General features: G+C 33.8%; 2 protein-coding genes and 1 long non-coding RNA gene across 3 annotated transcripts; 1 reads left to right on the top strand and 2 right to left on the bottom strand.

Annotated features, from left to right (window-relative positions):
- Positions 1 to 1,698: 1,698 nt before the first annotated feature.
- Positions 1,699 to 11,426, bottom strand: Git (ARF GTPase-activating protein GIT1). Its single transcript, XM_088182857.1, has 12 exons — positions 11,199 to 11,426; positions 9,539 to 9,672; positions 9,354 to 9,466; positions 9,083 to 9,269; positions 8,884 to 9,014; positions 7,358 to 7,547; positions 4,569 to 4,641; positions 4,201 to 4,395; positions 3,883 to 4,022; positions 3,324 to 3,815; positions 3,012 to 3,254; positions 1,699 to 2,651 (listed from the first exon to the last, which is right to left on the bottom strand). Exons 1-12 carry the CDS (start codon positions 11,251 to 11,253, stop codon positions 2,445 to 2,447), a joined length of 2,160 nt encoding a protein of 719 aa, XP_088038983.1. The 5' UTR covers positions 11,254 to 11,426; the 3' UTR covers positions 1,699 to 2,444.
- Positions 11,427 to 13,876: 2,450 nt separating this feature from the next.
- Positions 13,877 to 21,431, top strand: Ctu1 (Cytosolic thiouridylase subunit 1). Its single transcript, XM_088182932.1, has 4 exons — positions 13,877 to 13,948; positions 14,363 to 14,902; positions 14,983 to 15,190; positions 15,264 to 21,431. The coding sequence occupies exons 1-4, from the start codon at positions 13,901 to 13,903 to the stop codon at positions 15,443 to 15,445; spliced, it is 978 nt and encodes a 325-aa protein (XP_088039058.1). The 5' UTR covers positions 13,877 to 13,900; the 3' UTR covers positions 15,446 to 21,431.
- Positions 18,216 to 24,272, bottom strand: LOC148236444 (uncharacterized). Its single transcript, XR_015809072.1, has 2 exons — positions 22,695 to 24,272; positions 18,216 to 22,633 (listed from the first exon to the last, which is right to left on the bottom strand). It is a non-coding gene; the product is annotated as an uncharacterized LOC148236444 (long non-coding RNA).
- Positions 24,273 to 24,707: the final 435 nt, after the last annotated feature.

Below are 24,707 nucleotides of genomic sequence, written 5' to 3'. Positions count from 1 at the left end.
GTTAATATAAAACCAATCGATTTATAGCAATAAGCATTAGATGCTGGATATTTTTCAAAAATGTATTATTATATCATTTCAAGGATATAATATTAATTTATATTTAATTATGATTTATAAGGGAATAAAAAAAATGTATAAACAAATACTCAATATTCAATGATCATTGCTACAAAACTTCTGGTTTTTAATAATAATATAAATAGTTTATACCCTGTAATTAAAATTATACGATATAAAATTATTTACAAAAACATGAGCTTTCAATATCTATAATACATTAATATATAAAAGTGATATTACAGTACAAAAAAAGTTCAATAAAGTTAATACCAATGATACTCAAATAATATCCTTATTGATATACAACTTATAAGAAATATTAATATATATATATATATATTTATTTCACACAATTTAATATTTTATACTTTTATAGAAATAGTTTCAAAATGTATTATAATATATAATGCTACAAAGCAATGGGTTAATAACACAAAATTACATTTGAGAAGATTATTTTAGTTTTATTTTATTCTGAAAAGCATATTTTTGTGTTAATAATCTATCTATATCCAAAGATTGCTTATTTATTTTTTGCTGAAACAATTGACTGAAAATTGAGAGCTAAATTTTGTGCCTTTCACAATATTAATAAAATTGTATGCGAACATTTTTATCACTGTATCTATATAAATTGCTCTATATGCATATTTACATTATATTGTATTTTATGACATGTGTATGAAGTCATGATAATAAAAGAGATTAATATAAAATTATCAATCTTTTCATTACATAAGTTGAATGGGTAATAAAAGATATTTTATTTTTTTAATCATATATTTTTTCTAAAAAATACTAAACATTAAATTAACTTTAAAATATACAACTCCAAATTATTATAATTGTTAATGGATTTAAAATAAAATATATAATGTAATTATTATTTTAAATGAAATTCTAGTACGACATAAATCAAATATGCCTTAAACGATAGAATACTGAAAAAAGGATTAACAAGTGTCAATGAATTTGATATTCTTATGAATATGTATGTTCACATACTCATATATAAAAATTTGATATGCATTAAAAACATAATATGAATCACACAACTTTCATTGTATAACATTTCAGAAGCTGTAAATCAACAATTGATCAATTTTACATATTCTTAGGCAGAATAAAATTCAACAATGATTATATATTTTCAGCTACAAGATTTATAAAAGACTGGAACAACACTAGGAAGACGACGCTTAACATAAAATCAGACAGATTGTCTATAAATCGCAAACAAGCGTAAATGTACATACATAATACCTTTCTATAATTTCTTCATATAAAATGTGTAAAACATGTAACTATACGTCCACATTAATAGTTAAACATGGATTTTGGCACTTAAGCGAATTTCATAACTAACGTTAAAACATTCTAATACTGAATACTTTTGTGATGCGTTTTACTTATCGATTTTACAAATACATACGATAGAAAAGTATAAAATATTTATATATTATAAAATGTATCAATATTCAAAAAAAATGTCAAATAAGTTAAACAAGATTATCTTTGGCGTATATCGTCATTAAATTTTTATATTATATTTGTCAAAATCTAATGCATCATTGAACACAATACTCGATAAATTGCCATTGAGAAAGTATTGACTTAAAATTTATACAAAAAAAAAACATTTGTAAAATCATTTATTTATAAAAGCAGTTAAACATCATGTTTTATACACATTGGCACATCATTTTTGTACGCACTATCGATTAATATTTTCTAAATTTGTACAAGTCTATATAAGTTATCTAGCTATAAATCTAGGCAATCAGCATATAGACAACAATGTTTTGCAAATATATATTACTAAAAAAATAGTATTTTTTTTTCATGTAAATCAAACTCATCTGGCAAAAATCCAAAATGTAATCAATTGTCATTATAACAATATGAATATTCGCATCCAGCTGTATAGCCATAAAATATCAATTTATGAATAAATATTATAATATTTATGTAAACGTTAACAATGTATTAAACAAGCTGCCTTCTAAAAATGTATTTTGTGAACGTCACATATTGAAAAAAATATATAAATCGCAATCTTGTGACATTAATAACACTGTAATAATAACATATTCATACTCTAAAAACTATTTTATGAAACATTCGTAAATATGTGAATTTATATATGACGTTAACCGTCAGATGTCAAGGCCTCGAAACTATCTTTCCGTATCCAATTCAGACACAAAAAGATGTTTAATAATACTTAATATTGCGTTTGAGTACATCACATGTAATATTCAGTCTATTAAATTGACCGACAGGCTAATAAAGACTGATACTATCGAGAGTCTTGTTTTATAAAACTTTCAGATAAATACTTAGTTACATCTTGGCAGTGAATGCTCGATATTATAATCGATTCACGCATTGTCAGAATCTAACGGAAAATTTGACACTAAAATTTTGGCAGCCTTGGCGAGCTCATAAGCAGCTGTGCGTATAGTGTCCATTTCGGCTTCGCCCTCAGAAGCTTTGTTCTCGTCGTTCCACAAATCGCAAACAGTTTCTAAATTCTTGCAAGACGATGACAATTGGCATAAAGCAGAAGAAATCTTATCGTTACTTTTCTGTAAATAAAAAAATATCTATTACTTTTGACATTTCAATATATGTGTTTTTTTTTAAACATATCATTAAAGATTGTGGAAATATATCTTTATTTTCCGCAATTTAGAACGTATTCTTTAATTATATTTTTATTTTGCAAAATTGAACATATCGTAGACCTGTTTGTATCATACGAACATCCGATTGAAGCAAAAGATTCACCGCTACCAAAACGTTTTTTAAAAAAATGTATTTTTTTAAATGTGCGAAATAGCGAATTGTGTGAAAGTCGAACGTTAGAAAGTCGAGGGTTGCCTGTATGTTGACATTTACAAAAACTTTCAAGAAATTACTAATAGAATAATAAAATCATTAAATACCTTTGGAAAAATAGATATCAATTGTTCGACGGCCAATTTTATTTTAGATGCCTTTGAACCATACAATCGTCCTTGACCAATCGGATCTTGCATTGCGGCCCACAATTCTTGAATACCTTTTGTTATCACTTCAGTATGTTTATGTATTTCGGTAGCTACAGGCATAACGTTAGGAACGTTATTGATTGTTACTGCATTACAAGGGTTTTCACAAAGCACTTCATTGTTATCGGTAGATGTAAACTATAATAAACAATTGATTAAAGGACAACACAATCAAGAAAAAATATAATACCAAAAAAGGCAACTCACCTGATGCTTTGTCAATTGGAAATTATACTTTGATCTCTCTCTAGTTTCGTACATGCTCGTCGGCCTTTGATTCGATCTGTTCAAAGGTTTATAATCAAATAAATCGTTGCTGTATTCGTTCGGCGATTCCTTTTCCAAATCTTTATCGTTATCGTTGGTGCTCAGATTGCTTAAGTCTCTCGTCGGTGGCGAGCTACTGCTCAGAACACTGTTCCTCGACTCGGCAGCCGTTTTCTTTAATAGAGTATTTTCGCTCTTCAAACTCTCGAAATTGATTTGTAAGATTTCAAGTTTTGATTGTAAATCAGCTATCGTCACGTCTTTAAGCAAAAGTTGTTCTTTTAAAATTTCAATTTCTTTATTAAGATCGTTACTACTGGCGTTTGGCAAATGCTGCGGTGATGTGACAGAGCTACGGTCAGGTGGCAATGCTGGATCGTAAGTTTTTGAAACCCTATCCCCAATTTTAGGCGACTTATTCTCTTTAATTTCCTAGTTTAATAAAAATAAAGCATTAAGAAAGGTTAACTAAGTTTTTATAAAGTGTTAAGAAACTTACGTTGGGTGTTACAGGAAGAAGTGCAGCATAATCCTCGTCTGAAGCAACGGAATCATAAAGAGGTTCATCGTCAGAAACGTGGGGAATTTGTTTTAATAAGCTAGGCCTTATGTTTCCTTTACTAATACTAGGTGCAAGAGCTGACGTAAGAAAAATAACAAAAATAATAAATAAGCAAATAAAACAAATACATATCTATTTAGCTGTAGGATAATCAGGTTAGGAAATGTATTTTATGACTGATTATGACAATGATAGGGATAGGGAATTGCCAGAGTTTTTTATAATAAAGTTATTTTAAAATAAATGTATATTTACATGATGGGTTCAAAGTTGCTATGTGTTGCCTCCGCGAAGCATCTATTAGTATATCTTTGATCAACGCTGCCATTTCTCCCGGTAAAAGCCTGGCCAATTTTTGCCGTCCTTGATTGCGTGGAGCACTCAAGAGTGGATTGACAGGAAGAAAAGCCACCCCAAATCTTTCTAAGCCGATTGCACTAGTGACCCAAACTGAAATTTTATTAAAAGCAAAATAAGTTGATGAAAACAATGATTCGAGCATAGTAGGCATTGTTCATATCATTATAATCAACCCTGACGGTGTACATTTATATAATAATAATACAGCGGAACCCCCATCTATTTAACCACTGATTTTAATGATTCAAATGAAAGATTTATACCTGCTTCACATTCACGACGATCTACTTCGTCATAGACATCCATCACAAGCTCTTCAAATAGATGATTAGGCAACTAAACAAGACACAAAAAATAATTTATATATGTTTTAATAACTTGGGTTCAAGAAAAATAGAGATTTCATTATAAATGTAACGTAGAAGAGATACTAGACATAAAAAGTCGGTTCTTATCACCAGATATGTATGTATAGTGATATGGACAGGTTTTTTAATGTTTATTGTCTCTTCTTAGTTCAAAGATTTTTTTTTTATCATCACACATACACATGATAATAGGAATAGGCCATATTCAAACTTGCATTAATTAAATATTACTTCCTGATTATTTTTATAAAATAGCTATAATATTTATTTGACAATTATTTTACAGGCATAATATTTCTACTGTTATTTAAAAGTTCAGTTAAGTCTCACTTTTTATTGATATCTGAATAGAAGTATCTTCAAAATGATTCTTAATGAATTTTGTTCTCAGATAATACATTGTGCATTTTCTGTATGAAATGTGCAAAAATTATTTTTTTAATCATAGATTAAATTGTATCTGAGACATAGAAGAATGTTATTGCGCTATTCTAAAGCGCCATATTTAGATTGTTTATTTGTAGTAAAATATATTATAAATATGCAAGCCAATTAGTTGGATAATTTGAAAATAAGTTGTAATGGTTTCAAAAAAAACGTGGACCTTGTGAAAAAGTCCAATCTTTACAAGCCACCTTACTTCTCTATGAAAGAACAGAGAAAACGAAGGCTCTCCACAGCTCTCAACATAATTAACTACTTTCACAGCTTCATCAAGAAAAAGTTATAATTCTCAAAGAAGGTGCTTAGGTGCTAGACTTTGCTAGTGAATAAAGCAGTGATTCAAACTTACATTCGAAGCTACCTTCATGAAATGATTGTGAAGACCAGAACAAAAATCTGACGGACGTGACTCCATAAGTACATATAAGCACTTAGTTACATCTTGGTTATTAATGTTTATTTTTATATATTATTTTAATTATATATTGAAATAATACCGCCATTACGCACTGGAGTAACCTATTAGGGCACGATAGTCTTAATTTAATTTAAATAAATAAAATATATCCTGGGTCTATCAGAGAGGAATCTTGGTAATTCAATATGTTCCCGTGTGAAATTCGATCAAAATTATTTATATCATCTCACGAAAATTCTCTTACACATAAAGAGAATTATGATTTATGGAAAAATTCACATAAAAGAGCTAATAAATAAATAGAAAATTTGCTTCTAAATTAAATTAATGACCAAACAAAATATTGAAGAAGACTGCTGGAGCACTATCTTGATATAATATTTTTTCTCTCTGAAATAGGACTAGCGTTTTTTTGATCTGATACGTGCATTGGAAGCCAACATATTAGTAATTTTCTTAAGATTAGTGAAACCGACCAATAAATATGATTCAATATTAACGGAGCAAGTTTCAAAAGTTCAGCTGCACAAGAAGACAATCAGAGAATTCAGGTTTATTATATTTTAACGAGATTACAATACAAGTTTATTAATATTTGCAGCTCGTTTGTTCAAAAAGCGATCTAAGCCTAAATATTTTGCTGTTATTACTGATGCAACTCCAGATTCATCTAATAAACAAACGACATTAATTAATCGTTACTTTGCTTTGAAATTGCTAGGTATTTTATAAATTTGTTTAGATAAAGATAGGCGATTTTAGAACAAAAATATATTCCTTACACAACATTTCAAAAACAAGATAACCAGCAAAACTAGAAGCGGTAAAACCAGTGGCTCTAAATTTAATATTTGAATGAAATCGGTTCAAGAAGCCTTCCCGTTTATGCATAAACACAGATTTTTGCTTTTGAAAAATTTGTCAAAATTTTAATGTGTTCTTATGACTACAGTTTGGCTGAAAATACTGTTATTACATCAAACCTTTAAAGTAAAGCAACATTGGATGTAAAAAAATATAATATTGAGTACTTAATTGAAGATAAATAAAAACTTTGAAGTCGGTTCTTGATGAGTGTAAAAAAATCGCAACCAAAAATGAAATCACTACAGAATTTGAAATAAATCATCAATTAAAAGACTAAAATTCTGAAGAACATTCGCATTTAAGCGTTTTTGACAAAATTATCAATTTAATAATAAATAGAATGTGGCAATTTCTATAATTTGCAATTTTTTTGAAGTTTTATGGAATGGTTTCTAAGGCAAAATTTTTGCTAGAGAAATTTGAAAACGAAAGTGTAGATAAACTAATATTGTGTAAGCGTATTTACAAAACCAATTTTAATTTAAACACGAAACAAGCAGAATTATTTTAATAAATTATAGACATGGGATTCCTAAACATATTACCCAACACAGCGATTGTGCTTAGAATTTTTTTAATTTTGTGAGTGTCGCAGAAGATGAAAGATCATTTAGTGTTCTGTAAAGAATTAAAAAGTTTCTATGATCGACAATGAGTCAGGAGCGACTGGACTGGCAAGACTTAACATTAATTATCAGATAGCGTGTATTTTAGACGTATAAATAATAATAACCAAATTTTCTAATGGAAAAAAGTGAAATAATTAAATATTATAATCGAATAAATATTTCATACCATTGATTTATTTTGCCCAATTTCTTTTTAAATTTTGAAGGACTTTCAAATATATTTGCCTCAAGCCTTTCATTTTCTTTGAAAGGTCTTGCATATACCAATTAATGTTATCTTTTTAAAGAAACAATCTATCAATTACATATCAATCACAATATAATACCAGTTGAAGTTTTCCACGAGCAGCCTTGGCAACTTCAGTCATCTCGTGGGAGCTTTTCTTATCAAGTGACAAATAATGATGTCCTTCTTTGTGGTTTGGTTTTTTATTGCAAAAATGATAACCCAAACGGTCCGTGACTTCATAAACTAATTCTAACATTCTATCGGCTAATTCGTTGTGTCCGCCTACTCTGTAAAATAAAAAAAATGTAATTATCATTGCATTAAAAGCGAAAATATAAAAATACAATATCGTCAATAAGGAATACGAGGAAGAAATAGTGGATTTATCTAAGATGAACGAACTAAATCATAATTCCACAAGGCAACTACTGATGGGGAGTTCAAATCTGCATAGTGAATAGAATAATATTAAGCAAAATCCGACAAGCAGTGATTGTGAGTAGTAATTCTAATTAACGAGTTAACGACAAGAAAGGAAGAGAGTTTATCTCCATACAAAGTTTGTCTTTCTGTAACAATTTTAAATTCTTTACAGAATGTTCTGTTGTGAATTTCTAGTTCATCGTATTTTTTTTATAAAAATGCTATGTAAGTAGCAAATTAATGATTATTTTAATTGCAATAATATAATTAGATTCAGTAACACATTTCATTATTTTGTGTTAATTTTTTTCTGAAACATAATCTAAATTATTATGTAAGATGAAATCAATTCTTCGGTTCAAAAGATAATGCCAGTTGAAGCATGTTCATTTTAGAACATAAATGGAGATTATTAGTTGATTACTTAAATTCTCTAAAGCCAACTGGATGAATGACAACAGCATAAAGTAGCCCTTAATGTTGGTAGTGCTATTATGCTGCTAATTCAATAAAACTATAATATTACGTGGTTGGTTGTATAAGAACTGAATTACCAGCACGAGACAAGTGGTATAAGTCTCTGACTATTGAATTCGAATATCATATATCATATAGCGTCTAAAAAAACATTAAGGTCTATATTATAGACCTTAATGTTTTTTTTAACTACTATAGTGTTTGAGATATCGGAATTAGTGATTATTATATAATTAAAATTCTGATCGATCATCACAGATTAGGTTTACCCATATTTTCCTAATCTTACAGATGAATATCGTGATGATTAATTAAGATCAAACCAAGTCGTAAATATTAGGAATCAAAAGTTCTTTAACAATGAGTTACTTCAGCTCATACAGAATATCTTGTCTGTAGTAAAAAAATAAATGAAAAAAATAAGACAAGAACCCTAACAGGCATATTTTTAAAAGTGAGAATGTATTTATCTAGTGAGAATGTATTTGTCTTAGTCTTGCAGTTAGAATAAATAGTGGAGTCATTTAAAGTAAAAAGTATTGATTTAAGATAAATGCTTCTCCTATAATTAATTATATGTCATAATGTAACGAGTGAAGACAGGTGATAATTACTAAAAAAAAATAGAACATTTTCTATAATGTGTAAAACGTTGAAAGGATAGGATAAATCGGAAAAAATTTTAAGCAAAGCTAGTTTATATTTATTTAAAAGGATAAATACTTTGCTGAAGCCGACGGAGTATTGCCTGACGAATCTTTTACGTTAGGATCTGCCCCCCAAGCGATGAGCAATTCTGCTTGTGAGGAGTTTCCTGTTCGACAGGCTACATGTAAACATGCAGTTCCTTTTTCCTAATGATTATAAATAAATAATTATTATCAAAATGCAATGCAAAAATGATTAAACATATAATACAGACCTGATTGAAATAATTCGGATCGGCTCCTTGAACCAACAGCCTGAGCGAAGTGTCCAAATTTGCACTTCTAACACTGGAATGCAATTGCCTGCTCAATTCAGTTTGCGTACATGGCACGTCGTCTTTTCTCGGTTTGAACATAAAAGCCAGTTTTTGATGTTTTGCTTTTATAAACTCAGATTTAACCCTAGATGGAAAAGTATATAGTATATACATATATAATTTAATAAAGCTCAAACTAAACAAAATCAATTGTGTAAAATGAAATTACTGAAGTGAGTCCTTCGGCTGCGGTTTTCGTCTCGTGTGTTTAGTCACCATCGGATCGAGGAGTAAGTGTTCCCATATCGAATTTACATTTTGAACGGTCATAGCATTAACCATCTGAAAAATTAAAATTTATTTTCTCAAATCTACCGACAATCTTTATTGTGCTAATTATTGTCTTATCCGTACGGAGAGTAAAGTCGGAGGCCAAGTCCCTTGGTGGAGAGATTTCACGTGCGATATGTGCCTGCCCATGCTTCGATGGACACTGCAACACTCGACGCAGAGTAAAATACCTCGGTTTATCGACGCCCATGACGGATCTGCAAGTCATAAATAGATTTGATCATTCACGATAAATTAAAAATTGACAACGTGCTGACTCTACACAAGTTGACCTTTTAATTGACTTTATTAACGTCGAACACAACGCGTCTTTGAGACACATTGTTCATTTTTGTAAATTTTAAATCAGTTACTGTTGGAATAAAAAATATAATTTATTTAAATGACATACGTTTTTTTTCATCGATTTTTTTTACACGATTTTCAAATAACATGGTCCAAAAAAATATTGAAAACATATTTTTACTATATTTTTACACGAATTATTTGTTCTAACTCGTTTGCCAGAAACAATTGTATTTCATATTTTCAATTTCGCGCGTTATTGCGTCCCAATGCTTGAATAAGCGACATTGCATTGCATACGGTGGGGGCTTAACAATTATTTAAGATATATCCGTAATCCTTATTTGGGATTACTCGGAACATTTCATCGCTTATTTAAGGGATGTATATATATTTTTTGAGTAGTTACTTAGTCAATTGACAATCAGCTTTTGCAGTGAAAATATTTATAAAAATTATAATGCTAAGTCGTCCACAATTTTATAATATTGCATATGTACAAATTATGTTATAGACAATTTTTTTAACATTTTGTCAGTTATAACTAAACAACAATTTAAGGAAGTTCTTTAAAAATGTAGAAATGGTGCATTAAATTTGGTTAAGTGTAAATATAAATATGGTGAAGGTTGAGTTATACTAAAAATGTGCTTACGTGATACGCATAAAACGGAGGTGTAAAACTTATGCAGTCGTATACCTTCCAAAAAAGTGTTATTTACCAAAGAAAAACAACACAAAAACTGGACTGTTTTAGATTGAAGAAGAATGACGAATGATAATGAGAGTAAAATAAATTTATGAGGATCAGTAGTGGAGTGCACTATGTTCGTCGTCAAGGTGAGGTAAGACTGTGCGATATCCAGAGCCAAACGATACGAGGGTTGCTCTTATAATCCAAAATGGAAACTATTCACGGCATAAGCGAAACAGTGGATCATAAAACTGTCATGGGATTTTTCGTTTCCCTGTAAAAATAGTTTGTTTTATTTTTAATGGTTTGATCAATGTAGGAAAGATGAGATTAAAAAAAAGTTTATTTTATAAATTATTGACCAAAATATATCATTTGTATTTAATTTTTTATGTGCAAAAATATATATTTATTAAAAAGTAAATATTACTGAATATTATTATTATCGACCAAATATTGATAAGTAATGATTTGATCATTTTGAAGCAAACAATAGTATTCTATAAAATGAAATGCAATAAAAAAACACACAAATCTGTATGGACTTATGTGTGTAAGTGCGGGGGAAATCGGTTATAATTATAACAATAATAATTATGAGATTTATCAGAGTTGTGTAAATATTATTACTATGAATTCCAAAAGGCTAAGAAAGTTTTATGCGGACACGGACACGGACATAAAGATAAAGGAGGGCACAAATGAGAATACAAATGAGAAAACACGGCAATTTTGGAAGAGTACCTGAAGCGCCGCAGTCCGCGCAACAGTCGTTGAAGGTTCGAGCTCGCCGAAACATCGGACAGTCTGACAGTCTGTCCGCTGTCGTCGTGCTGCTGCCGAGCAGCGAGAGGCAGCAGTTGTCTCGCGCGGTGTGGCTATGCGCAAAAAATACGTTTCACCACTACAATACGTATTTTTCACTATTACCTATTATACCAGTCATTTAAAATCTATGTAAATAATTGAAATAGAAAAATTAAAGGTACCTGTTAATTATATCGGCGCCACGCTTAGAAATCAGATTTTTATTAGCATATTCTCTGACTTTTGGCTCCAACGCCTGCTAAAGTGGCCAACCGCATTTTGCTATTTAAATACATGAAATTTAAAACTTACTTTTTTATTGCCGTACTATAACAATTGACTGTTTATCAGTGTTGGTGATAACACTGAATACCACACGACGACACTGAAAAACGGTTAATTGCGATTTTTAACCGATGTTTGGGGAATACACAAGTTTCAATTTTTATAAAGTATTTATGTAGCAAATATTGTTGGCTACTTTCGCAGGCGTTAGGGCAAAAAACAAATGTTCATAATATTACTTTCTGAGCGTGGCGCAAGGATGTCATTTGGGAGAGGCAAGTGGGGGAATTTGTCCCCTTCCCTTGAATTTACTCAGAAAGATGCACGTCATTTAATTAAATGCTATGAATCCTAATGAAATAGAAATATTAAAAAGCTGAAATGACGTCCTTGTTTCTAAAATAGAAATTCACGGGTTATCTCTCAAATAAAATCTTGCAATAACAGTCTTGAATCTATCCCGAAAATATGTTTTTTAGTATGTCATTTCGGTGAAATCAAACCGAAATACATTTTTACTAGTATATATATTTTTTTCAATGAAAATATAAGTTATCTGGCAGATTTTAGTAAAATTATTGAATTTTAACTCTTCCGTTTGTAGTAAAATAAAAATTTACACGCTTATTATTTATTTACATGCGATGTATAAATGTTACAGTGGATGCGTATTCTTTGGTAAAGTTATAGTTTTACTAGTTTGGCGACGGAAGGGTGACGGAAGCCGCTGCAGTAGTATTTTATTGTGATACGAAGTTGTTACATGTTGTTAACAAGTGTTCAAAGCGCGGGGCTCGCACTAGCGGCATACGAGCCCGTCTGCGTCAAAGGACCAAGGGAGTCTGTTCGTCAGTGCTACCCAAGTGCCGCCAAGTTTTAGCCATAATGAAATATTGGAAATTTGATAGAAAGATATTTTTGTTAGCACCGATGTAAAATAATACGTTGCAGTAACCGATCAAAAATATTTTCGTAATAATGAATAATATTTTCAATAAAACCAATAAGTATTATTAGCATTTTTTCACATTCTTATACATTAAAAAATAAAGTTAATGAAACTTCAAATAATTTATACGTGTATATTGGAACGAACTACGCGGGATACGCGTGCTAGTTAGTTCTTATGTCTGATTTCAAAAACACGTGTGCTTGTGTAAAAGTTTTACTGAGCTCGGCGCGATCCGATCGCTTCGTAACGACGGCGTTCGCGAACGCATACAAGAGGCGAAATGGGCGTCAACAATAGTAATAAAAGAGTGCCAAATTATTAGAAAAATAAAACAACCTTCAATAGTCAAGGATATTTATTTGAATATGTTCTGTTGGCTTTGCTACCTGCCTATTCATTTAGTTTATTTTATTGTCTTCGTCCCATCTACTGCAATTGAGAAATACTTCAAGTGGAAAAAATGTAAATAACACACCGCCTTGTATTTGTCTTCCAAAACTAAAAAAAAAATAATAACCCTTTTTTACTTGTAACGAAATGCCGGGACTCACCCACATATTCGGAAGCCGAGTATAATGATAAATACAATCACGTTTATATGTGGGACTGCGTTTAAATCTGATTTTCATATTCCCGCACGGGCTCGACGGTCAGAATAAAAATAATAAACGGTCAGAATAAAAATAGTATAAAGTCAGAATAAAAATAACACATAGTCATAATAAAGTAACTTGCTACCATAGTCACATATTTTATGCAGAAAACTTGAAGTTAACCTATTTTATTATTTCATTCCAATTGTGGTACTAACATATGCGTCTTCGCTTTTTGATTTCAATTCTGACCAATTAATATAAATTATGACAATTTAATATTTATTCTGACCATTTAATATTTATTCTGACTGCTAGTATTCTGACCGATGCATTCTGACCATTTAATTTAAATTCTGACCAATGCAATATAAATTCTGACCAAAATCATGTTAAAATTCCGACCCGAAAAATACGAGCCATAAACAAATAGAAAAATTTGGTTTAAATAAAATAGTTAATAAGCCAATTTTTCGGTACTTTGTTGTTATCGGTGGGCAAATTTAAAAGAATATTTATTAATTTGTTATGACATTTTTTAAGTAGAATTTATCGTCGATAAAATTGACGCAAATTGTAGCAAATATTGGGATATATAATTTTCAGAAATATTTTTAAATTAAAATTCAAAATTAAAATATGAAAAGGAGAAGGAGAAGAAAGGATGTGTTTGTATATAAATAAAGAAATATTTTTCGTAGCATAAAGTAGGCAGTTGTAATATATCACATTATTAGAAGGCTTAAGACCCGGGCGGACAGGCCGGAAGCGCGCGCTTAACTTCTGTTCGCCCGTAACGGTTTTGCATCATGGTCGTGTCCTGCACGCGGGGCTGCGGGAAAAACGCAGTTTTAAAGGTATGAGTAGTTCGTTGAATCAGTAAGATAGACGATCGTCGAATTCGACCAGCTATTTGTATATAAAAACGTTATTTTTGTTTGTTTTGACGACTTTTGGTTTTGAGGTTATGTTTTAACTAACTAGGTAACATTTTTCAGTCGGGATGCCAAACTATTAAGTTATGTTTTTGGGTACAAAGATTCGGTTTCTTGCATCTCTCGGTTTCTCGCATCTCTCGGTTTCTCGCATCTCTCGGTTTCTCGCATCTCTCGGTTTCATTCATTTTGAAGGAACCTTCTAGTCCACATGTTTCTTTTTTCTTATTAAATTATAATTTTTTTATAAAAAAATATATCGAGAACCACTGTAATGCGTATTTTTATTTATTGATCAATATAGGAGCATAATAATACATGATTTAAAATTTTCAGCGACCGAAAACTGGCGACGCTTTATGCAAAGAATGTTTTTTTCTTGCCTTCGAACTGGAAATTCACGAGACCGTTATCAAAGGACGTCTATTTAAACGGGGCGATTATGTGGCGGTCGCGGCCTCGGGCGGAAAAGACTCGACCGTCTTGGCCTATGTCATGAAACTGCTGAACGAGAGATACGATTATGGATTGAAGCTGGTGTTGCTGTCGATCGACGAAGGAATAACTGGATACAGAGACGACAGCTTGGAGACGGTGAAACAAAACCGCGACGATTACGAGATGCCTTTGAAAATTCTCTCGTACAAAGAGCTTTACGGGTGGACGATGGACGAAATAGTCGCCGAGATTGGAAAAAAAAACAATTGTACTTTTTGCGGAGTGTTTAGAAGGCAGGCCCTCGATCGAGGCGCTGCACTTTTAAACGTCGATTGTATTGCAACTGGACATAACGCAGACGATATCGCTGAAACTGTTTTGATGAATATTTTACGAGGCGACATATCCAGATTACAACGGTGCACTTCCATAGTAACAGTTAAGAACAATGCTATTTTTCACTGCGTTTCTTTTTATTATTGTATTTTTCAAAATAACTTATGCAGTTTATGTTACAGAAAAGCGACGACGGAAGCCGGACCAGGGTTAAACCTTTAAAGTATGCGTACGAAAAAGAAATCGTCATGTATGCTTATTTTAAAAATTTAGTATACTTCTCGACCGAGTGTATTTATTCTCCAAATGCATACAGAGGTTACGCCAGAGCTCTGTTGAAAGATTTAGAAAAAATTCGACCGAGCGTAATTGTGGATATCTTACATTCGGGTAATATACCTTTATTGTTTAACATGTTATCGTTTTGTCTTTTTTGGTTCGTTCTCAATTTGCTTCTTTACAGGTGAAAATATTTCCGTGAAACAAAATACAAGATTACCAACAAGAGGTAAATGTCAAAAATGCAACTTTGTGTCTTCGCAGACCATCTGTAAGGCGTGCGTTCTTCTAGCAGGTTTGAACAAAGGTTTGCCAAAATTAGGAATTGGTAAATCTTCAAAAGTTAAAAAAATAATGGATTTTTAGGATTATATTTGTTATCAACATATTGTAAATCTATCTGTTTAACATGTGTCGCGCCATGTTCACAAGCGCCGTCAGTCATTTGTTAATTGAGTTTTAACATATGATGTGCTTTTAAAAATTTCAAATGAATTATAATATATATAGGACATGCTCTGATTGTGCCACACGCGCAACTTTTATTTTGAAATAGATTGTCAAACAATGCTGGACGTTGGTATCAGTTATCAATAGATAACCATTGCCATTTCCCATATAATTACCAGCATTGTGTTACTACCGATCCAGAAATTCTGATAGCATCTCGTGTGGACAAATTGTCTTGTCACAAAGTAAGTTTACTTCACACAAGATAAAAAACAAGTTTTGGAAGCAGTAAAATGCTGCTTTATAAGTAGTGTGGCGATCACACATATAGGCACATTTAAAAGGGCGATTGTCTCATTGTTTAATGACCGTGACCAAAAACGTTCATTCGTTAACAATGAGACAAACATCATGACACAAGAGGGATTTCTTTTGACCACACACAACACGGGTCGTTAAGAGAATCCCTTTTGTGACAGACTCAATCAATCACTACAATGCAAACCCTTTCCGAAGAATTCGAAAGCCAAGCAAAAAACTCACTTTCGGAAATATAAATAAATATCGCCCTGAGACATCACCACCTGCGCCACTGTGGTTGCGTCGCACCCGCACCGCGTCCCGCTGACCACTGCCCCCGCGACCGCAGTATTGCCACTATGCCACACGCCCTCCTGATGCCCTCATCATACAAATTCCTCGAGATAGCGAGGCCGTCGTCGCTGTCGTGCTGGTCTGCGAACAGCTTCTTGGATGTCATTTGTACAAACTTCTTGCTCGGTTGGGGCCTCCTCTGCTGGGATTCGATGCGGCGAAGGACCGTATGCCTGCAATAGCGCACCTTCGACCAATCTGGTGCCATGCTCTTCCTCCGGGGCTCTTCTCAGGTCTAAGACGTGCCATGGGATTCCGTCTACGATAACATTGTTTGATGATATAACGCCTGTTACTCGTCCCTTGGCCCATGTCTTCGTGCACGACGGTTGAGCTGGCTTGATTAGTACCATCTCGTTGACCTCAAATCTCGCCTGCTCCGTCGGTGGTTCCTCAACCGCTACCGCCGGGTGTCTCCATATGTATTTATGCTGACCACTGCCCCCGCGACCGCAGTATTGCCACTATGCCACAGCCACGAACACCTTCATCGCGAGAAACGTCACGCCGTAATCATCCATAGTCCGACGTGATTAGTGTGTGTTGAATATTAAGGATCTTTTGTTTAAAGTGTCTCCGTTATTACTAGATATAGAAATTTCTATTGGCACTGCTTTCTCTTGAATAACCACTGTATTAGTATTAGATGTTTTACTTATGGTTCTCTTGAGTTTGTATAACTGCAATAGAATATAGAAAAGTGTTATTCCATATAAGAAAGTCCAAATACTGTGCCATAGATGGGGGATACTTACAATTCCTGATACCCTAGAAGAGTGGAGCTCATGTGTTAAATCAAAGAGACTAGTATCCTCTGACGACAAAGTGGGATCAACCATCACTGTGCTTTTGTAATGAACCAAATCTAATCTTTCCTTATGCAGTAAAGGTCTATTCATATATGATACTCCCTCATGAGGATAAATTCCTGAGCTTAAAACTAGCTGAGTAGCTTGTAATTTAATAAGATGTGAAGCTAATATTTTAGAAGCAGAAACTCTAGTTAATTCTGGTGTTAGTTTATACCAGGATTCTCTTATCTTAAACATAGAATTGGCTGGGTCACCGCATCTAATGTTGAAGCTGTTGCGAAGCTAATATTTTAAGAGCAGAAACTAGTTAATTCTGGTGTTAGTTTATACCAAGATTCTCTTATTTTGAACATAGGATTGGCTGGGTCACTGCAACTAATGTTGAAGCTGTTGCAACTTCTCCTTTTTGGGGATGGCCGTCTTTTGTTCTCGAAGAACCACCCTCTCTCGACGGAATTCAACGCCTCAAGCACTATTGAACTGCCTTTGTCGCAAAGCACCCATCATTAATCGGTTCCGATATGCTTTTTTCTTTAACAAGAATGGCCCAGCATAGTCCACTCCGGTGATTGTAAATGGCCGATTTGGTTCAATTCTGGTGGCCGGTAAGTTATCTATCATTGGGTCTAGTATCTTTGGCTTGACCCTTGTGCACCGTACACATTGTCAAATGACCTGCTTCACTTACGATCTCCCTGACGGGAACCAGTACTTTATGCGCAGGGATTCCAAAACGGCTTGAGGACCCCCGTGTAACAAGTTTGCATGCTCACGTTGGATTATCAGCCGAGTGAAATGCGTCTTGGTCGGCAACAGCACCGGATATTTGGTATCATAGCCCCAATTGCTGTTCACCAAATGACCACCCACTCGTAACAGACCTTCGGGGTCAACAAAGGGAGTAAGCTTTACCAGGTTCCTTTGTTTCGCCAAGGGAAGGCGTTTACTGGACTTTCTCTTCGTCTGATATGTTTGCTTTTCGGCAAACGATATTTTGAAAAAGGATAGAGCAATGATGCATAAATATATATAAAAATTGTCTGAACAGAAGCTATCATAAATGACTCGAGTAATTGTATGCAAATATTTAGTGACATTTGTGATTGCTAGTTTGATTGGGATCATAACAGTACAATTGTCCCTAAGATTAATAAGCACTTCTGAATTGACAAATATTTTGGAATATTCTTTCATGTAAACATAGATGATAATAATAATTATACTAAACGTACATTATTAAAAAAAAATTATACCTGTCATATTATTTTAAAATCAAAGTTTACCTTTTCTCATAATTTTTGAATATATGGATGCACAAATAATGTATTTTTTTAATACATTGGCCTCCACGGCTTTTCTGTCTTACCTTCATATACTTAGAATCCTACAAGGTATCCAGTAACTGCACGTGTTTTAAATCCCCTTTTAATTAGCTTCATTGGCATGTATTGCTTGAGTAACGTTCTTCCTTTGAACGCTACTATGCTTTCATCTATTAAAATAAATCGCGAAGGTGAAAATGAAGCTGGAAATATACTATTCAAATGGATTAACAATGGCTGTATTTTGAAAAGTCGATCATAGACCTTATGTATCCTATCTAGCATATTATTATTGTTATTCAAGTATAAAAATCGTAATATACATAAAAACCGTTTCATGCTCATAACATTCATTATTTTGGTAACTAAAATTTAAATTATTTGACCAATAGTGGCGTATTGAAGGTAATTTATGAAACCTCATAATAATTAATATTCCGATAAATGCATTTAGTTCTTCAAGAGTTAGGTTTAGGTTGCGTCCTCTTTGTGTAGCATGTAAGCTACTTTGGTAAACAATTTCAGCTAAAAACGATATTGTCAATAAATTGTTGAAGACTTTTATCGGGCTTTTTGTATCAACACTGCATTTAGCACCAAAACCTGATTGAAAGTCGTTGAAGAAAATTTGCTTGGGTTTCCTTCGGTCTTTGTCCATGTAAATGCATTGGTATTTTTTGAGTTGCCACTTTCGATGGGTGTATTTAGTTCTTCACTGGAACTACTGCTATAATCTAGAGTAGTGGTTCTCACTTAAAATTTGGCTGTGGCCGCATTACAGACATCAACATCAAATGCCTTGTGGTCGCACCATTTAACGATATGGTTACATAAAAGAATGTGTCAAACACATCGAGTGCCGGCATGGGGTACAAAATTACCCCAGATTCAAATTGTGTAATAATGAACTATAAACTAATATCAAAGTAAAATCTCTCCATCATCTAAAATCCATTTTATTGCCATCAAATCATTTATAAATAATTCTCTTCGAGCGTACGTACTAGAGAAAGATGCAGATGCAAACTGACTCACACGCGCCCGACCGGAAACAACAAGGTCAGTCAGCGAGCGTTCAATAAGTTACTACGCAAAATAAAGCAATATTTTATTTCGAAACTTTTTTTAGTTACAAATTAAAACTATTTATCGAGTAAAAATAAATATAAAACATATAACACAAGGTAAAAATATAAACATTTATAAATCAAATTCAAAAAATATAATTAAAAATTATTCTGCTACAGTTCTTTGGCAATTCTCACAAGATAATTGCTTTACGCTGTGAGCACTGCAAATTGCTCTTTTGCATTTATAGCAAAATATTCGAGTTTTCCTATCGCGAGTTCTTGGACAAAAGGCACATCTGGATGATTTTGCTATACCAGTGCTGGATTGAAGATTTCTAATGCTCGTGCCTTCTAAAACTTCTACGGGAGCTGAATCGATACCAGTAACAGTGAGAAATGTATCCATTGCATATATGATTGCTTTGTTCTTAATTTTACCGTTATTTTTTCGTGTAAGTACATTAGGTTTAGACAATTCTAAGCTTAGTTGTCTGATAAATGTTTTACGGCGACTGCGGTCATTTGCTCTCCATTCTGGATACTTTTGGGTCCAAACAATGTATGCATTTAGAGCTGCTATATCTAGAAGTTCCATGAATATTCGAAACGGCCATCGCCTTGTAGCCCTAACACAAATATTCTTGAGTCATTATATCACCGGTATCGACGGCTCCCTTTGTTTTATTATAATGGCTAATTATTACTGGTTTCTTTATTACGTCGCGTTCAATTCCTACATCGTTGAACTGAGTTGAGAGCAACAATACACATTTTTTAACTCTAGGGACATATGACAATAATGTTATCGTGTTTGTGAAACCGAATAAACTTGAGTAGCGTTCCTTAGTTGCATTATTTAAAAATTCTTTTGGAACTTCCCTCTTATTTTTTCGTAAAGTTCCTGTGATTGTTAATTTATTCACAAACATCAACTCAGCTAGAGGAATTGACGTAAAAAAAATTGTCTGTTGTAATGCCCCTCCATGAGCCAAAATAGGGTTCTGATAATTGTGTCACTATTCGTTGTCCTTGATTTACCTCTCTTACATTGTTTAGAATCCCAGTATATATTTGGAGATTTAAGACATAAGCTGTAGAGGAATCAGCAACAATCCATATTTTTATACCATATCTTCCTTATTTTGTTTTCATGTATACACGAAAAGGACAATTTCGTCTGAACGCAGCCAATCTTTCATCAATTGTTATATTTGCGCCAGGAAAAAATTATTTACGCATGCCTTTGAAAATTGCTCAAAAACAGATCTAATTGGCTCCAATTTGTCACCGCTTTCAGCGAATCGTTGGGCTCTGGTATCGCGATCATCAAATCAAATGTGTCTAAATATATACTGGAATCTATCTCGTGACATAACGGCAGTAAAAAAATTAAATCTAAAGAGAGTATTTGTACTCCACAATTCATTTACATAGATGCTAAGAGGACGGCAATAAATGCATACATTTCATTTACTGATATATTATCTTCTATCGAATTATTTTTGTTTATTTTGCTGCAAATTTGATTAACCATTTCCTCGGTTATATATAAAAAAAATGGTTCTCGCATCGAATTGATTTCTTGACTGCCATTTAACAAACGACTCGATGGTGCATTTACAATGTTATGGGCATTGCGCCTACTGGATGGTCGACCAGGATTTGAGCTCCACACGAATCCAGATTTTAACGTGTAACAAATTTCATCACTCATATTTTCTACGTCGCTTTCTTCATCAACAAGCGATATATTATCATCATAATCTTCGTCAATTTCCACATTGTCGTCAACATCCGAAATATTATCCAGGTTCAGGTTTTCAAAGTCTAATTCGTTATTTTCATCACTATCAATCTCTTCTTCCGATGAATTGAGCAAATTTTCGTATTCATCCATAATTAAAAAGACTGAAATATAAAATTGTTTAGGAAAAAATATATAGTAAGTAAATGATAAAATTCCTTTATTTATTTTATTACATATTTGCTGATGTGTTAAATTACACGTGAATATTTCGACTGTCAAGCAGAAATTACGCAAAAACACTAACGAGAACGACCAACACCAACGAACGGTAACTCACAACTAAACTAAACATGTGACCCTCCGCCTTTTGGTTGCGCGCGCATTTACTAATACGTGTATATGCATACGTTTTTGGGCCTGTAAAATTTTATTTCAAGTCTTAAAAGTAGGATATTATTTTTATCTTTCATTATTTTTTTTTATTTTTTTGCATTCCATTCATTAGGATATCTTTGTAGATTACTATAAATATCAAATATATATCATTAGTATATTACAAATGATTCATCAAATAAAAAATTTGGGGTACAAATTAACCCCGCTTAGACACGTAAAGGTTAAAGGATTCGATCGTGTCCTTCGGGCTCTTATTTGCGTCTCCTATTGGCGTGAGTACCACGGCCGTGGAAATTGCCTATTGCACAGGGCGGGCCTGAGGAACCTCTCCCCTGAGCTCGTTTACGATGCTAGCCATCGTGGGCAGGGGGGGAAGATGGCTCTCGATCGCCCTTAGGCGCCGGTCGAGATCGGGGTTTACCGGTGGGGCTGTGTGCTCTATTTTTGTTGTGGCGAGAGCCTCTCTAGCCCTTCCAAGCGAGATTTAGATCCAGTTTTCTGGCTTTCAGGAGCCGGTCCTATGCGTCGATAGTGTTCGCAAATTCCGGGATCTGCCTCCTCAGACGCTCTTTAAGCGCTTCTTCTGTGCCCTTGCGGGCGGTTGGAGCGGATGGTTGGGCAGGGGACAACGAGCTCGCCCCCTCGGAGGTCTTGGTCACGGGTGGTAGAGCTGGGAACTCCTCTCTTCCTGTTTTCTTTTTAGCGGCCGGAGCCTTCTCCGGTCTGGTATTGCCCTCCTCCGAGCGGTTACTTGCTTTCCCAATTTTTCTTTTTTCTTTTGGGGGCCGGGTTGGCACCCATTTTGTTTTTGGTGCCCACTTAAATGTTTTTTAATTTTATTTTCAAATTAAGATAATTAAAAATCATTGACATTGCCATCCTTGTTTATTGCATCACGCAAATGTATGTATTTTTCAGAACGTAGTTTTTTTCTGATTTATGCGAATATATAACAAACATTCAGTTTCAATCTTTGCATACATGTCAACAATGTATTAATGAAACAATTGACGACATTTTAAAATGTGATTTTCTTCATGTTCACAAATCATCAATCTGTATGAATAGTAATTCATAGCACTGACTTTTGTTTGTTTCTTCACCTAAAATTGAAAAATTGATTATTTTTTTATTATTAATTAATTAAATAAATTTATTTATTACCATTTGCTGGATTTATCATTTTGATGTTGAAATGATATCCATCTTCTCCTTCCCAGAACAAATTGGTAACTATGCAAATGTCGATTTTATCCTCACTGGTAACAGCTCCAGCTTGTGTCGAATTCCACATCAGTACATTCAAATTCTTCTTAGAAGAGGACATCTAGGTACTCTACCATCATGATGGCTATCTCCATTTTGCTCGCACACTTGCCAGCTTTGACCTGAATCTCTTAAAGTAAGAGGAGCATCTTCTGTAGATCTGAGGTCAACACGAGGGCATCTTCTGCATCTGTGTTTGTGTTGTGGCCTTTGAGCCTGCTTGACATTAGCGGTTGCAGCTGAGATGAAATGGGCATTGCCCCTTCAATCCTTCCGTTAATAATGCTCGTTGCTCGAACGAAGAACATTGTATGGACACGTTGTCCTTTCCAGTATAACATAGATGAGTATGGTATCTTAATGAGGTCCGTCGTTTGCAGATGGGTGCCCGTGACTTCCATAATCATAGGCGGAACTCAGCTCAATTTGATTCCCATTATCTCGGGAGGCTTTTCAAATTGTTTTAGATCGAAGTTAGACTGGGGTTTCTGGACTCAGCGGATGGTCTGGCGGAAGTTGCCATTCCGAATCGTGATTGGAGTTGAGGAACGTCTTAATCGTCCCCACAGAACGCTTGCGCGTCTGCACCTTTTTCATGGTGCTGACGTTTGGTAGGCGGCGAGCAAGTTTGGACTTGTTCGGCGGCGCAGCTGGCAGGTCTGAGCTTGTACACTAGCGCGGTTTGCGCACAGAGCTCATCCATACCTCGCCGAGGCACAAAGCCATTAGCGGCACGGTGTCCATGTAGACACACAAATTTTATTCTTTTAGTGACATAGATTTTTATTTTTTTACATTTCTCATGCATCTATGTTCCAGAGCACTAGTAAATGAAAGAAAAATAAAATATACTCTAAGAGTTCTTAGAAAATGATTCCATATGAATACTGGTGACACTAAAGTGTATTTTTTTCACTTCTCAAAATCGAAATAATTGAATTGTAATGAAAGTTTTATTTTTAAAAACTTTTATTCAAAGCATACATTAGTGGATGAAAACCATTAAAGATTAAAACATGGTTTTCACACAAAAGCAAAAACATAATAATGAATATTTACTGCAAATCAGTGTGACTTCTGCTGTTGCCTTTCAGAGACCAGTTCAGAAATGCACGGATTCACCTTGGCAAGTGCCACTCTCATGTCATTTTCGCAACAAAGTCTGTTCCTTTTCTTCGTTTTTATGTCCAGCATCCTCGAAAAGGATTGCTCACAAAGATACGAACGGTATGAAAATCTCCAGAGCTTTATTAGCAATAACAGGGTACGTTACCATTTATTGACACCAAAACGTTGAGAGCGCTTTGGTGTCAACTGTTCTGAAGAGTTGCTGAACCTGGCTCTGCTGAATTTCAAGATTTCGTTGAGGTATTCATCATTGACATCTGTTATCTCAGCACTAAACGTGAACGGCTGTCTCACCCATGCTGGATATGCCTCTCTTGTAGGGAAGTATCCGTCGAGAGACTTTGCAAGCTCATCTACTTAGATGAGCTTGCAAAGTCTCTCAAGGAACTGAAGCAAGAAATTGCACAACAGTCACAAGTCGACTACTGGGCGCACCAAATTCCAAATAGGCCAAGTGATGCGTGATCACCTGCAGCCAATGATGGCCAAACGGGACGTGTCATCGCGAGAATCATATGAGTCGGGTGTGTGTCCTTGACCTCCGTCCCCTAAGACTGGCTCACCAAACCCCTGGGGTTCGATCGAACCCAGGTTAAGAACCACTGATTTATATCATTTCTATTTCATCCATGGCAATGTCGTTTATTCTGTAAGTATTCTCAGCCTCTATGGTGTTTCAACAAACATTTTTCCATTCGCTGGCAGACATACTATTTACTTTTTCCACAACTAATTTTTAACGGATTCCAATGTCATCTTGACAATTTTAGAGCCCATGTATCC

Source organism: Plectrocnemia conspersa, unplaced genomic scaffold, assembly GCF_051122295.1.
Source record: "Plectrocnemia conspersa isolate PC_06_02 unplaced genomic scaffold, ASM5112229v1 ptg000003l, whole genome shotgun sequence".
Taxonomy (NCBI): domain Eukaryota; kingdom Metazoa; phylum Arthropoda; class Insecta; order Trichoptera; family Polycentropodidae; genus Plectrocnemia; species Plectrocnemia conspersa.
This window is presented reverse-complemented; position numbering and strand designations above follow the sequence as displayed.